This window comes from Phaseolus vulgaris, chromosome 1 (genome assembly GCF_051622355.1).
Source record: "Phaseolus vulgaris cultivar YP4 chromosome 1, ASM5162235v1, whole genome shotgun sequence".
In the NCBI taxonomy this organism is placed as follows: domain Eukaryota; kingdom Viridiplantae; phylum Streptophyta; class Magnoliopsida; order Fabales; family Fabaceae; genus Phaseolus; species Phaseolus vulgaris.
In genome coordinates this window covers 17,188,751-17,203,764 of record NC_143498.1, presented here as the reverse complement: position 1 = coordinate 17,203,764, position 15,014 = coordinate 17,188,751, and the positions used below count along the sequence as shown (strand labels likewise).

General features: G+C 33.3%; 2 protein-coding genes across 8 annotated transcripts in view; one reads left to right on the top strand and one right to left on the bottom strand.

Moving 5' to 3' along the window:
- The window catches only part of LOC137813606 (alpha-mannosidase At3g26720), a 39,405-nt gene extending 32,825 nt beyond the window's left edge, over nucleotides 1-6,580 (bottom strand). The window contains exons 1-9 of one of the 7 annotated variants that reach the window (XR_016519674.1): nucleotides 6,234-6,535; nucleotides 6,052-6,135; nucleotides 5,466-5,554; nucleotides 5,091-5,265; nucleotides 4,789-4,908; nucleotides 4,604-4,687; nucleotides 4,464-4,535; nucleotides 446-559; nucleotides 217-317 (exon numbers count right to left, since the gene is read on the bottom strand). Coding sequence is in view for 4 of the 7 variants with exons in the window: in XM_090300635.1 (XP_090156761.1) it covers nucleotides 217-317; nucleotides 446-559; nucleotides 4,464-4,535; nucleotides 4,604-4,687; nucleotides 4,789-4,908; nucleotides 5,091-5,265; nucleotides 5,466-5,554; nucleotides 6,052-6,135; nucleotides 6,234-6,431 (1,037 nt within the window). In the remaining 3 variants the exon portion in view is untranslated. Of the gene's footprint in view, nucleotides 1-96; nucleotides 318-445; nucleotides 560-4,463; nucleotides 4,536-4,603; nucleotides 4,688-4,788; nucleotides 4,909-5,090; nucleotides 5,266-5,465; nucleotides 5,555-6,051; nucleotides 6,136-6,233 lie in introns of all 7 variants that reach the window. The other 6 variants (XM_068615957.2, XM_090300635.1, XM_068615954.2 and 3 more) reach the window with 6 other exon arrangements.
- Nucleotides 6,581-11,726: 5,146 nt separating this feature from the next.
- Nucleotides 11,727-13,996, top strand: LOC137813605 (midasin-like protein). The gene is made up of 2 exons (XM_068615953.1): nucleotides 11,727-12,177; nucleotides 12,918-13,996. Exons 1-2 carry the CDS (start codon nucleotides 11,860-11,862, stop codon nucleotides 13,818-13,820), a joined length of 1,221 nt encoding a protein of 406 aa, XP_068472054.1. The 5' UTR covers nucleotides 11,727-11,859; the 3' UTR covers nucleotides 13,821-13,996.
- The last annotated feature ends 1,018 nt before the right edge of the window (nucleotides 13,997-15,014 follow it).

The following is a 15,014-nucleotide window of genomic DNA, read 5'->3' as shown; positions in this document are numbered from 1 at the left end:
TGAAAGAAGGTTACTTTCTTCCTTTTGTTTGGGTGTTAAAGTTAAAAGAATGGGAATTATTTATATCCGTTATTTAATTTAAAGTAAGTTATTTACCTTTATTTCCCCTCATTAATAAGCTTCCAAAGAAAAGGTTGTGACTTCCCTCCCCTTGCCTTCTCCCTCCTTACCTCTAATTTCAAAGATAAATCTAGAACATAAGTATGATAAACTCACGGGAAGAAATCACCAACTTTAAGAGGCCAATATTCATTAGCTGCATATTTTGCATCAGTGTAGATAGATGGCGTTGAATATAATGCATTGACACGTCCATCCTGAGAAAATGTGAAACGATGTGCAAGTACAAATTGTAATTCCAAGGAGCTAAACTGTAAGTCTCATCAATGATATAAAACAATAACTCCAGAGAAACATTTTAGAAAAAAAACACAAGCTAGAGTACCTGATTAACATAGTGAATGAACTTATCCATCTGCCTAAACCATGAATTAGCATATTGATAACGGAAATCTGTACCCATTGTCCACATCATGTGATTTGTTTTGGTCACATTAGCCTAGAAACAGGTAGAAGATTTAGTCTGTAACATCCATGATAGACATACTCCATTTGAAACAACATAAAGCTAACTAAAATATATGAATAAAAATAAAAAAATTTACTCTCAAATATAATGCATTGACAAACTTTTCATAGGTCATGGTGTTATAGGTTCTCCAAAAAAGATACCTTGCAAAAATGTATGACTTTAACTTAAGGCTACAAATTTGCTAAAATTAAAAGGTGTAAATGTTTAAATAGTAAAAGGGAAATTGTTACAATTAATAGAAGCCATATTTTTTTTAGGTAATTCATATTCTTTATCATCCATTCCTTTTGTTGAGTTACAAGGAGATATTGTAATTATTAAAAGTGTGGTAACAAGAAATCATTGTTAACATTACTCCAGAGGGTAGAGTTCTCTCTATATATCCTCTTGGACGGATTTACATTCAATCAATTCAATGAAAATGTTTTTCCACTCATATAGTTTAACATTTTCAAGTTAATCTCTCGATCTTAGGGGCTCTGCATCCGCATCTTACACTTAGTCACCTTAGCTACAACTCTTTCCTTTTAGCTCAAAAGCTTACTCATAACCTAAATTGTTTTGTAACCTTCTTTCTCTCTCATTGTGGTTTTTAGAATCTTGCCACGGAAAGGTCGATTGGAATTGTTAAGGAACAAGGAAGGTTATATTTCCTTATAAACCTGGGACCCAAGGACAATTTTAGTAGACAAACAAGTATTGTCTGTCTTAGGTCTTGCGCTATATTAAGAAGTGGACTTTAAGCCTAACTCAATCTCATAAAATCAGCTTATGATGTGAGGTTTGCACCCACTTATATACAATGAAATGTCATAATCTCTAGTCGATGTGTGATCTCCAACACACCCCGCTCACGCCGAGAGTAACAACTCGTGCGTGGGATAACATATTATGGGTGGTCCAATAACGGCTCGATAGCGAGTGGCCTGATAAGCCCAACAAATTCTCGCTAGGATAGGCTCGAAAATGACTCTAATGCCATAAGAAGCCATAAAATTTTTTAAAAGAATGAGAAAGATACTCACGTCCATTATCACTTAGGGAGGTAAAGAGTGGAGAGGGTCATGTGGAAATAAAATAAAATCATGGTATTCTTCATCAAACTTCATGTGCTTATACACCTCAACAAAATGGGGTAGCTGAGTGCAGTGATAATGGATGTGAATATCTTTCTCATTCTTTTGAAAATTGTATGGCTTCTTATGGTATTAGTGTCATTTTTTAGCCTCCTAGCGAGAGTTTGTTGGACTTATTAGGTCACCCGCTATCTGGCCGTTATTGGACCACCCATAATATGTTATCCCATGCATGAGTTGTCACTCTCGGCGTGAGGGGGGTGTGTTGGAGATCCCACATCCCCCTCACGCCGAGAGTGACAGCTCGTGCGTGGGATAACATATTATCAGTTGTCCAATAATAGCCCGATAGCAGGTGGCCTGATAAGCCCAACAAACTCTCGTTAGGATAGGCTCGAAAATGGCTCTGATACCATATTAAGAAGTGGACTTTAAGCCTAACTCAACCTCATAAAACTAGCTTATGATGTGAGGTTTGCACTCACTTATATACAATGAAATGTCCTAATCTCTAGTTAATGTAGGATCTCCAACACGCTACTTTTGAATCCTTTCTCAAATTTGCTTCCTTCATCGTCATCTAGGACATTCGTCATTTTATGTTGTAAGGAATACATTTCCTTCTTTATTCTCTAAAGATTTTGTTGATTCATTTAAGTTTGATGTATGTCAATTTGTAAAGCATCAATGTGGTAGATATCCTCCTAGTAATACAAAAAGTGTTCAACCTATTAATTTAGTACTTTGATATGTAGGGGCCTGCATCAAATTCTAGTATATTTTGTGCTCAATAGTTTGTTCAAAAAAGTCAAGGTTAGGTGCGCCTCGAGGAGTGCAAGCCAACCTTGGTGGTTGCGTGACCAACCTCTCATCCACTCGTCGATCTACGAGCAACCAATTTCAATGTGTGTCCTCTATGTGCCGCCTTCCCGTTTTTGAAACCACTCGATGCCACCTCTGTCTAACTCGTTGGCTCTTTTGTCTTTAGTGTTGGGACACGTTCTCCCTCATGGTTTTAAGGTTCCTCTTCTCTTTTCTCAAGTTTGATCATTGTTCTTCATCTCTAAAATAACTCAATAGATTTCGTTGCTTTCTTTTCAACTACTCCGACCATTACAAATGCAAGACTCAACTGGAAGAATTATTTGTCTTAGTCTGCCTCCTAGGAGTTATGGTTCCTTGGACTAGGATACCAAAACCACATAGAAAATGAACTCAACTCAACTATATTCCTAATGCAAACAATAAAAGGTAAGTGTCTTACCCGTAACCTATATATATACATCAATAAAAGGTATAACATTGTATGTTAAAATACACTGTTTTCTCTATCATATTTATTCAAGTACAGTCTTGTACTAGGTATCTTATTTCTCATTTTGTATCCACTAAACACCTTTCAATATAGCACCAGAGTTTACTTTCTGCCATTGATGCAATTAGAATCCCTACATCAACTCAAGAGGCACTGAAAGATAAGAATTAAGTTCAATCCATGAATGAAGAGAATAGTACCTTAGAAAAGAACTAAACATGGGAGATTTTTACAAGCCACAAGATAAAAAGGCAATAGGATGCAGGTGAATTTATAAAGATGGCTATCAGAAACGAATCTTGAAAGAAAAGCTTGTTGCTCAATTCAAGATGAAGGACTTGGGAAAATTAAAGTACTTCTTTGTGATAAAAGCTTTCTACTCGAAGAAAGGCATCCTTATCTCCCAAAGAAAGTTTGTTCTAAATCTTCTCAAAGAAACAAGATTGTTTGCAAGGCACTAGAGTTCCCATAGAAAATAAATATAAAATTGGGAGCGATGAAGGTAGTTCTACAATGAATAAAATCAAAGACTTGTCTGAGAAGCTCATTTACTTAAGCCAGACCAAATTTGACATAGCTTATGTTGTAAGTGTAGTTAGTGAGTTCATATATGATCCAAGAGAGCAACATTTAGAACCTATGAATAGAATCCTTCAATATTTGAAGACAAGTCTAGGAAGAGGGTTGTTGTTCAAGAGGAATGGAAAATTAAATACGGAGGTGTGTGAACTTTTGCATTTAAAAGTTATTTTGAATGATCTTAAAGTGAAATGTGAAGAACCTATGACTCTTTATTGTGATAATAAACCATCAATTACCATTGCTCACAATCCAGTTTAACATGATATGACCAAGCACATAGAGATAGACCAAACTTCATTAAAGAAAAATTGGATAATGGGCCTACCACTACTTCCTACGTCCCATTTGGGCTTTAACTAGCAAATTTGTTAACAAAAGGTCCTCCAACAAAACGATTTCATGATCTCACATGCAAGCTAGGAATGATAAATATCCATTCACCAGGGGAGTTTTGGGCGTGCAGAAAATATTTTGTTAAGTTACAAGGAGATATTGTAATTATTACAAGTTTGGTATTGTAAGATACTAGAAATCATTGTAATCATTATTCTAGTGGGTAGAGTTCCCTATATATATCCTCTAGTACTAAATTACATTGAATCAATTTTCCTCTCATATAGCTAACCATTTTCAAGTCCTTCTTTAAGATGCATACTTTAGGCGTCAAAAAGATCCTATGGCAATTTTAGAAGTACAAGAAGTTCCTAAAAATCCTTTCCCACCAACACAAATATTTTTTCCCTTCAATGTGAAAGGTAACAAATCAAAATCCACTACATTCCTAGTTTACTAAGTAGAATTTAACTTTCATTCTTACACCTCCATTTAGCATTTGAGCTATCAATATACAGATTTCTATAAGACAAACAAAGAGGTTCAATTATCAGCCAGATCTCACCTGAGCTAAGGCGGCATATACAAAATCGTTGACCCTTTCTTGAACATTATAGTCAAATAGTAGAATGTCGTCCTTCAAATAGTCAAATAGAGAATTAAACATATTCTTCAAGTAAATTTTAAACAAATAAAGAAGACTACCTGAATAGGAGGTGAAACATCATTTATCTCAAATGTAAAACCATCAGGGGGGTCATAATGCCTGGGAAATATCCCAGTAAATATCTGCAATGAAGTTTTTTCACAGGAATAATTCCTCTAAAGAACTTATATGAAGGGGAAAAAATCTTACTAGTAAGTAGAAACAGAATCATTAGGCAACTAACCTGTGAAGAAGAGCCAAGAGACTTGCAACCCTGCCAAATAACCTCAAGAGTCTTCTCCTTCAATCGCTTGGCTCGATCTTGGTAATCAATTCTAGCAAAAAAGAGTGAATCGAATCCTAGCTGCAGCAAAGATACAATCACATAGGACTTGCAAATTCATAATGACATGCTAAAACTTTAATATAATTGTGTGTGAATGACTTCACACATAATAGTAGTACAATTTTCAAGTGACTAGAAGTGAAATCAAGGATGTTATGTTACACATAAGTGTCCACATGGTTCAGTTAAGATGAACATACCTCAGCACCAAGCAAGTAAGCCTGAACTGCAGAATGGCCAAATGGGTCAATCTGCCAACCAACTCTTGGAACCTTACCAAATTCCTCTTTGATAAATTGATGCCCCAGTGTGGTCTGGTCAATTAGATCAATGTAATGTGGAGTGGCCTCATCATGCATACACATACCCCCATTTCTTCAAAAACCAAATCAGGAACCAAAACAAAAGGTAGCATAAGAATAAGAAAGTACTAATCAGATTCAAAGTCACCGACTTAAGCATAATATATGCCAGCTATAAATTACGCAAAAGCACCCTCCTAAATTAGACATGAATTTGAAAAGCAATAACCATAAACTAGCTTGAGGAAGAATAACATAAGGTAGGCACATTACATGAATTCCAACTGACCCGAGTTGACAAGCTCCTTGACCTTAATTTTCATTGCTTTACTTTGCTGTCTCCACCATCTTTGGAAAAAAGCCTACCCATAAAAAAAATCTGAACTCAATTAAACCCACTACTTAGTTCTTGCCCTTTAAAAAAAAATAAAACACCACAAAAAGCACAGGAAGGTACTATTATTATTCCTGTACACAAATTCGAAACTCACTCACTCAGTTAGGCATTCTTGATATTTTCTCACTTCTTTCCTTTGTTGATGTATTTCACACATTTTACTTTTACATAAGCTAATTTTAACTTACAAAGAAGTTTATTTCATTTTTATCTTCTAGAACTCCTCATAAAGAAATGTGTCCAAACATGAGTCTCTTTGGACTAGCTTATACATGAATTAATTCGTAGAATTTCTCACATATAACTTCTCAAATATTTATTTTTAACATGTAAATAAATTAATTTTAGTCAATCAGTTTTATCATTTTATTTTCCTCTCCTAAAGTTCTTTACAAAAAAAGTTTAACCAAAATAGAAGTTACGCAGTGCAATGCAACTGAAATGCCATATATGATCAATTACCATCTCAACATATATGAACTTGCGATTCTTGTCCTCCAAGAGCGAGGATATCACAGAATCCAGCACGTTCTGCACACATGCACCCTGCAGCCACAAGTCACCTCAACTATTTGTTCATTATACAATTCCTAACTTTGCAGCCAAAAATAATAATAATAAATTGAAAAAAAAAAAAGACAGACCCGAATGGAGTTATTGGCTCCAACGTAGTACTGATCGACGGTCTTGAGCCAGCCAACATCGTCGTGGGAGTGAGGTACCAAGTGCACGTTTATTTTGTCTGGTACTATCCTCTGCGTCGTATTGTACTCTATGTACTCTGATTCCGCAACCCAAATCGCCGCCACCAAAACAGCGAATACCACTGCCGCATTGACCATCGTTGCTGCTACCGATTTTGCACTGATTTTGGCTATATATTCTGTGACTTTCGTTTCATTATTACTGAATTAAGTAACTGTAGCGTACAAGCAAAGACAGAACAAATGGGCCCTCCGTGAAGAAATAGCCTTTTTATAAAGAAAATATTATGATTTTGCATCCTCATTCTATTATTATTGAAGTGAAAATATAAAAATATTTCTTTGTATATAAATATAAATTATTTATACAAGTGAATGTAAATCATAGTTCATAAAAAATTTTATGGAATTGAATTAAACTTTTATTTATAATATTAAATTTTTTTAAAACTTAGATTTCTTGTCTCGGAATTTGTATTCCCAAAGTAATAATTAATATTCCTGTTTTTTTTTTCAAAATACTTTTTTCATTACGGAAAGTAAATAACTTTCTTTTGGAACCGTATCTTGTCGAAAATTTACCAATACCAAAAACCAACCTAGACACACAAATCAAAATTCCAAAGACAATTTAGGCATTTAAAATTTTAATGTAGATCCAAAATGATCTAGTATAGGAAGCAAAAGTCAAATGTTATTCTTCCTATACTAGATCAAAAGTCAACTGTAATTTTTATTAGTTGTATCTTCCAATTTTAAATAATTGTGTTTAAATTAGACACTTAGATGAAATTGTATAATTAAAACTTAAATTTTAAGTTATTTATTGGAAATGAGTGTTGTATCTTTAAATTAGAAAATGTGGTGTCTTCAAAAAATTGAATAATTCTTCAAAGAGAAGAAAGTTTTCTTAACGTTAAAAAGTTACTCACCTTAAAATCCTAGAAAACGGTTGTTATTTTACCTTAACCACACTCCTCGATTTCCTCTATATTAAATCGAGGTTTAAGTACCTTCTTAACTTTGAGGATATGATAGATATCAAGATCATAAAAAACCTTCATCGATTTATAAGTAACAAAGGTCTCAATGTACTCTTGTCAAGGATTATATATCCCTTTTTTGGGTAAGACATTTTTTTATGCTTTTATATGTTGTTCTTGATAAGTTCATATGACCAGTATTCTTTTATGAAAAAATTATGAAAAAAAACCTCGTGTTGAGGCTAGTGCTCCTGCTCTAAAGAATGATTTACATGTGATCACTAAAAATATTCAAAAAAGAAAAAAGTGAAATGAAGAAGAGGAGTGATATGGGATCTTCATCAACTGCTTTGAAGACAACAATGACTACAAATCCACCTATTTAGCCAGAACCCTAAATTCTTCCTTGAGCTACTCTTTAACTAAACATTCCTCGACCACTTCCCTAAACAAAAAGTTCCAACCAATACTTACTAGGCTTGCTAATAAGGAGCAAAGAAGGTCCATTCACCTGAGTTAACCATATGTTATTGCGTTGGATTCCAATTATTTCTTAATTATTAACATGAAGGCCAACTTGAGTGTTTCGACTCTTGTGAGATAATGTTGGTGAGGTGTATGGTGATCATCCACTAATGGAAAGAAGTTATCATTGGCAATTCTCAAATGGTGAGAAAAATCCAGGAGTTGGAAAAAACATTGGTTAAGCGTGATATGTCTATCACATGAGATTGCTTAAGGAAAAAATGAAGGACATAGAAGAAAACAACTAGTCTTTAAAAGGTGAAGTGGAGATATTGAAGAAGCGATTGGAAGAGGCCAAGGAAAAAGCTACAAGAGGTTGAGGTTAGAGCAATTCATCTTCAAGAGAAGATTGAAAAATTACACAAAAGTAAAGGGAATTTGAAGGGTAAGAATATCACACTTACAATAATGCGTTTCAAAGGGTATTTTGAGGGCTTTAAAAAGGTTATGCGTCAATCTTTAATTTTTTTTTCTTCAATAGATGCTAGCCAAATTGACTTAGGCAAAGATGTCATCCATGAGGAGTTAGTCAATGACTAAAAATATTGTATCTAAACTTTAAAACTATAAATATATTATTCTATGTTATTGTTAGTAAAGTTACTACTAGTGCTCATTATCTAACAAGGATTTTAATCATTCAAAATTTTCATGTTTGAAAATTTTAGCCAATGTTCTAATCCATGATTTCTAAATTCATCACTTGATAAATCTCTTACTTTGTATGACTTGATAATTTCTTTACTTTGAAGGACTTAATATACTAATTATTTGATAAATCATTTAATTTGAATGACTTAGGTACATATATAAAATAACTTTCATTAATGTATTAGTTGTTATTTTAACTACTTAGGCATATACATTAGACATTTTAATATGATGTCCGCATCGTTTCATTTGAATGATTTATTTATATAGTTATTCAATAACTTTGATCTGACTGGCCATTTACTTTGAACTATTTATTTATATATATTGAATGTCTTTGATATGACGTCCTAGTTGTTTACTTTGAATTACATATTTAGATATATTCATCAAATATCCTTTGATATGGTATCATAGTCATATGGACATCATTAAGTCGATGTGTCATCTTTAAGAGATTTATCAAGAATTTGAGATTTTATTTAAGAATGTATATCGCTAAAACTTTGTTAGAAAAAATCTTTGTCAGGGATAAAACCCAAGCTAAGAAAAAAAAAATACATACTACCTTTTCAAGTGTGTTGCATTCCAAGTTCTCTGTAAAAGTTTGACAAATAATTCTTCAAGTTTGTATGCTCCATTTTGAAAGAAATCAGTTACCTAGTAAAGATCATGTCAATCGGGTGTCAATTTTCCTTCATGTTTATCTTTTCAAGCATTTCCTAGTTTTTGTCATATTGAGTCTCCTTTGTGGAAAACTTGTTCCATGACACACGTTAGGCTATCCTTTTTTTTTTGCAATTTCTTCTCTTATTTCATGAATTTGGTCCAACTCCGCCTTCAATATATCATTATTACTACTTTTATAAAAAATTTGTCTCTTTCAAGATATCTCTCCAAGTTTGATTGGAATCATGGAATTTGACACATATTTTAGTTAGAAATGAGTTTCCTTTGTAGATGATTAACATAGTGCAATAATAATCCCATAGTATGTTGGACATCTCTTCGGCCTATAACCTTTTTATTGACCAAGTTTATTTTTTTAGTTCATTTAAAATGACCATGTTAGCTACCTCAACTTCATCATTGGTTTGAGGATGATCAATGGATAATACTCACTGCTTGATATTGACTTGTTGCAAGAATTGCTAAAACCTTTTATCTTTAAACTCACAACCATTGTATGTAACAATCAAACGTGGGAGACCATGTTTGTATACACATTCTTCCATGAGAACTTTTGTACCTACTAAACAATGATAGATGTCAAAGGTTTGACTTCTATCAATTTAGTGAAATAATCAATAATTATTATAAAAAAATTTACTTAACCTTTAGCAAGTGGGAAAGTACAAAGTACATCCATTCCCCATGTTGTGAAAGAACATGAAGTGGCTATCACATGCAACTTTTCTTGAGGAAGCATGTGAAAATGCCAAATTATCCTATATACAACTTAAAGTTGTCCTATATACAAATTAGGAAGCCATGGAGGAGCTTTAAAAACCCTTTTTTGAGTTCTCAAGTGAGGATTTCTAGAGTTCCTCAAGTTATTTCTATCCATACTAGAAATGACCCAAAAATACAAGGTCTAAAGTAAATCATATTCTACTTTTTATAAATTTTTACAAATATTTATAGATTAAGAGTTACAATGTCTTTTGTATAGCTTGAAAGTGGTCTCTGCTCTTAGTTGTATGCTTGGTGCATGTAAGGTTGAGGATGGTCCTCTATCACTTTGTGTACTCAGGTTGAAAGGACATTGTGTAATTGCGTACTTGATGCTTAATATAAGTGGAGGAATACCAAATAGCCAAGAATGACTTGGTGTAGTCATTATAAGCTAGAAGTGACAATTAATATTTATAATTATTTATTGATAAGTGAAACCTTTTTGTAGTTGGAAAAAAAGAATTAGATGTAATACATGTTAAGAAGAACAATATAAAATTAAAATGTTCTATGTTAGTTTCTATCATAATATTTTTAATCTTAGACAATCTTTTGTGAATTTGTTTGAAAGTATGTTTGATTTAAAAGAAACAAATTGGAGTTATTATTGAACTATTATTATATCCTTTCATTGTAACTAAATTTATCTTTAACATGAGAAAAATATATTGCTTCTTCCCTTAAATATATGCAAAAGTTAGTTTATATCTAATAATAAAAAATTAACATTTATAAGTTGATGTTAACTATGCATATCTTAGCCAACAAATCGGTTATAGTGGAGAGATAACCAATTATATAAGTGCATCACCACTATGAAAAAGCAAGTGGAATGAAGCATTTTAGGAAAAGAAACATAAGCCTACTTTTCCTCTCATCTTTATGTCTTGAGTGAGGAAGCATGACCTATGTGGCCATCATTTCATCCATCTCATTTATCAACTTTTTTATTGAAGTAAACCGAATCCATTATCTCAAATAAGCTCTCTTCGATCCTCTTCACCATTACATGCATGCAAACAATTCAAATGTAAATTTGATGTAGTGAATACTATCCCATTATTTACGACCAAAATGATATTGTTTAAACATCTAATCCTTTGTTATGACCTTATTCAACATCCCACAACAACAAAGATAATCACAAAATAGTTTTTTATCGTCTTTTCAAAGAAAATAAAATCATAACACGAAAAAAATTAAATTATAAAAATATAAATGTTAATATAAATTATTCTTATAAAATAGAGCAAATTATACTTACACCCATTGATGTTTTCTCAAATTGTATTTAAAATTCTACACAAACCTTCCTTTTATTTTAAAAAATATATGATTCACTTTATTATACATTCACTTATAAAAAAAATTATACTTAAGATATGATAATAATAAAAAAGTTTGAAATCAAATAAATAAATCTCATAATTATATAAACGAGTGCGAATTTAATATTATGAGTTAGTTAATTAAGTTATATTTAGAATTCATTTCTTAATATTATAATATAGTTATTTAAAGTATATTATAATAAATATGTTGAAAATCACATATCGATTATAAATAAAGACGTATATACATAGTGTATAGTGTGTACAAATATCACTTTATAAATCTATTTTATAAAATTGAGTTAAATTTAAAATATATTTTTAATAAAAACAAATAAAAAAATGTGTTAATTTAAAAATATTTTTGAATATATTATTCTAGTTTATTTGATTAAATATGATGGTAAATAAAAATGTAGAGTTTCTTTGATTTTATTATTTAAAATGTTTTGTAGAGTGTATACCGCCATAAAAGGGTAATAAACGTTGAAAGCATTGCACTTTCGCTTTGGAGTGACGCCAATAATACCCTCACCATTTTCACCCTTCTTTCTCACCCTTTTCACCATTTCCCTATATAATCAAATTTCTGTGTACGATTCCCCGAATCACTGCAACGGCATGGAGGATAGTTTCAGAGTGCGTGTGGCGAAAGCCTTTGGTTCTCTTCCAATACCCTCTTCTTCTATCAACTCTCTATGGTCTCTCACCGAAGGCGAAATCGATAGCACACCCTCCAATCGCACCCACCAGCCCCAACCCCAAACCCAACCCTACACTTTTTCCAGTTCGCGGGTTCAGCAGGAGGACCTCGACGATCTCGAAGACGACGACGACGAAGAAGAAGCGCCACGTGGACCCTCTAAACCCCCCGATTACGATGATGAACAGTGGCAGATTAGGTCTGGTATTGGCCAAGATTGCACCCTCGATTACGAGGTATATGCCGCTCATCCCTCTCTATCCTTTTCCCCTCACTAATATGTTGTTATGAACTAACATTATGCACTTGTAATTTTAATTCAACCAATTTGATGATGAAAATTGTTTTTTTAACCTGCAATGAAAAAACCCTTTTTCCTTTTAATTTGTGTTTACCCTCCGCTTTTGTGTGGGGAAATTGTGTAGGAAGAAGATTTGAATATACTGAAGAGTCTGTTACTGTTACCAGTTAGTTCGCCCACGGGTCCACTTGTACCTGGTTGTTCCACCTTAACTAGTGGTCTCTAAGTTTGAGGGTTTTTTGGTTTAATGTGAAAATTTCTGTAGGAAAATGAATTTATTGAAGAGTATATTTTGAAGGTGATGGACTAAGATTATTATATATGTTTAAATTTCAAATATCATGAAACATGTGGATCGAATCGGATGGAGTTTTTTCATGTTAGTCAAATGGTTTTGTGTTTGAACCCAGTGTATGCCTGCCTGTAGAGTAGTCCTACCCGGTTCAAGCAACTGTAGAGGATACTTGCAGTCTGCACCAAATTCTTTTTTTTGAATTCCTTTTATTATTGTTGTTGTTGTTGTTATTTGTGTAAGCGCAGAACTAGAACTTAACTTGAGGAGGGCACCCTGTTTTTTCTTTGCGATTCTTGTTTTTGTTGTCACTGTTTGTTACTAGTTTTTCACAATCAAAGTTTGGATTGGAAAAATATTTGACTGAATCACACTTTATGCAGGAAGAGGAAGATCAATATGACAAGCAGGCTATTGGCAAAGAGGATTCGGGTGATCGTGTGTACATGAAGGATGTAAAGGACGATGGAGTTGAGATTAGTTCTAGCAGTGTTTTCCCTACTTCGTTCAGAGATTTTGTGCGAGATCCACGTGCAAATCATTTGGCTGCGAGGATTAGGCTGAAGCAGGATGATGAAGCGGCTAAAAAAATTGATGCCCTACATGTCTCTGAGAAATCCACACCAGACATGGGTGGTGGCGGAGATGCTACTAACCCCAAGTCAATTTTGAAGAGTAAGGATAATCCTTGTGAATCCAGGCCACAGAAACGGGTTCGGTTTGATCCTGAATGTGATGATAAAGATAATTTTAATGATGATGAGCACGAAGAAACCAGGGATGTTCGCATGAAGACCTCTTCAATGGAAGAGGTTCCTATGTTGGACCAGTTGTCAAAGTCACAAGAATTTGATTCAGCAGTTCCGGATTACATTCGAAATCCTTCAAGATACACTCGATATACCTTTGATGATTCTCCAAGTGAAATTGATGACAAATCGAATAAAGAAGCATACATGAGCTTCCTTTTGCAGTTGAACAAGGGACCTGAATCTCAAGAGGATGAGGCTTTGGATGATCTTCCATCTGTAACCTTTATATCAAAGAAGAAATCTGGTGATGCCAATATGAGTGACAGTGAGATGATTTCAAAGCACAAGCTTGATGCTGGCGTAGAGGCCGTGAATAGAAAAAGCTTCCCTGTTGGCATAGCTGCTGGTGACCCTGAAAACAGTGATGTTTCTGCAATGGAGGAAGATGAACAAGAAGTTGGGGATGTTAGAAAGAGCTTGCTGAAGTTCAACCGCAAGTACAGGAAGAAAACCCAAGAGTTGGAGGAGCCATAATCAGATTTGTACCTTTTTTCCCCTTGTGTCTCTCAGACTAATAGTCCAATTCATCAGTTTCTAGATGGAGAACTGCTATTGTTGTAAACTTTAACTCAAGGATAATAACGCATAAAAGACGTGTTAAAATATTTAGATGTTTAAAAGTATCAAATACTGCAGAGTTGCTGTTCCAATTTTCACTTGGTTTAATTTGTTAATTTAAATCTGATTCTGAGCTTATAATTGGTCATGTTACGATTAGTTTTGTATACAATTGTATGCAAGAATTAAAAGCATGTGTGCAAAAAGTTGTATGAGGACATCAGGGCCCCTACAGACAGGAATTGAGTCACTGCTTTCCAGAACTCGTCCCCAACTATGCATAGGATGTACTTCAAAATCAATGCACAACGTCATATACATCATTGTTGGGATTTTCCAACAGAGGATCTAATATCAGATAGAGGAAGCCAACCCATGACGAGACATGATTCTTTCTTTCAAGGAGAAATAAACAGACAAACTTGCTTCTTCTCTAACATTGACTTCAGCTCTATCATCCATAGAAGTGATGACCTTCTATTTATCATGACATTCGTGGTCTGTGGATTTCATTTTGAATCCCATGGCAACTCCATAAATATGAAATTTAACTAATTTTTTTTTCTTTTCAAATTTTGCAATTTGAAATTTTTTTGGATTGTGTAATCAGAACATCAAAAGTGTTATTTGAATTACACGTCCTGAAACTCACTTTTTATCGTGCTTATGGAGTATACAATAGTATTTTTTTATATATAATTTGAAAGTCATTTTTTATATGATTTTTTTTGTGAGTTATATAATCTGAAAATTAGTTTTTCATTAAAAAAGTTTATGGATTGTTTATACACAAGTAATGCATAAAAATTATTTTTGATTGGTGAATCCAGAAGTCATTCTTGAGAACCAGAATAACTTCTGTCAGAATGCAATGTAATATATTGAATTCTTCCAAGCGTGAAAGACATGACACGAAGGGCAACGACGAAAGGAGACGATCAAAGGAGTAATGACCAAAAGGGCAATGACAAAAGATGAGAAATAACCAACAACAATAACATAAAAGGAGATATAACGGTTTTTTTTTTTTTTATCTTTTACACATTCCCTTTTTGAGGCGAAAGAAGAAATTATGAGTTGCAAAAGAAACCCCCTTATTACCAATATAAA

What these genes read in the sequence shown, in the direction of transcription:
- LOC137813605 (XM_068615953.1), top strand. Translation starts at nt 11,860, where the DNA reads ATGGAGGATAGTTTCAGAGTGCGTGTGGCGAAAGCCTTTGGTTCTCTT. An exon ending in ATTGCACCCTCGATTACGAG is followed by an intron (nt 12,178 to 12,917) that starts GTATATGCCGCT and finishes CACTTTATGCAG; the next exon opens with GAAGAGGAAGATCAATATGA.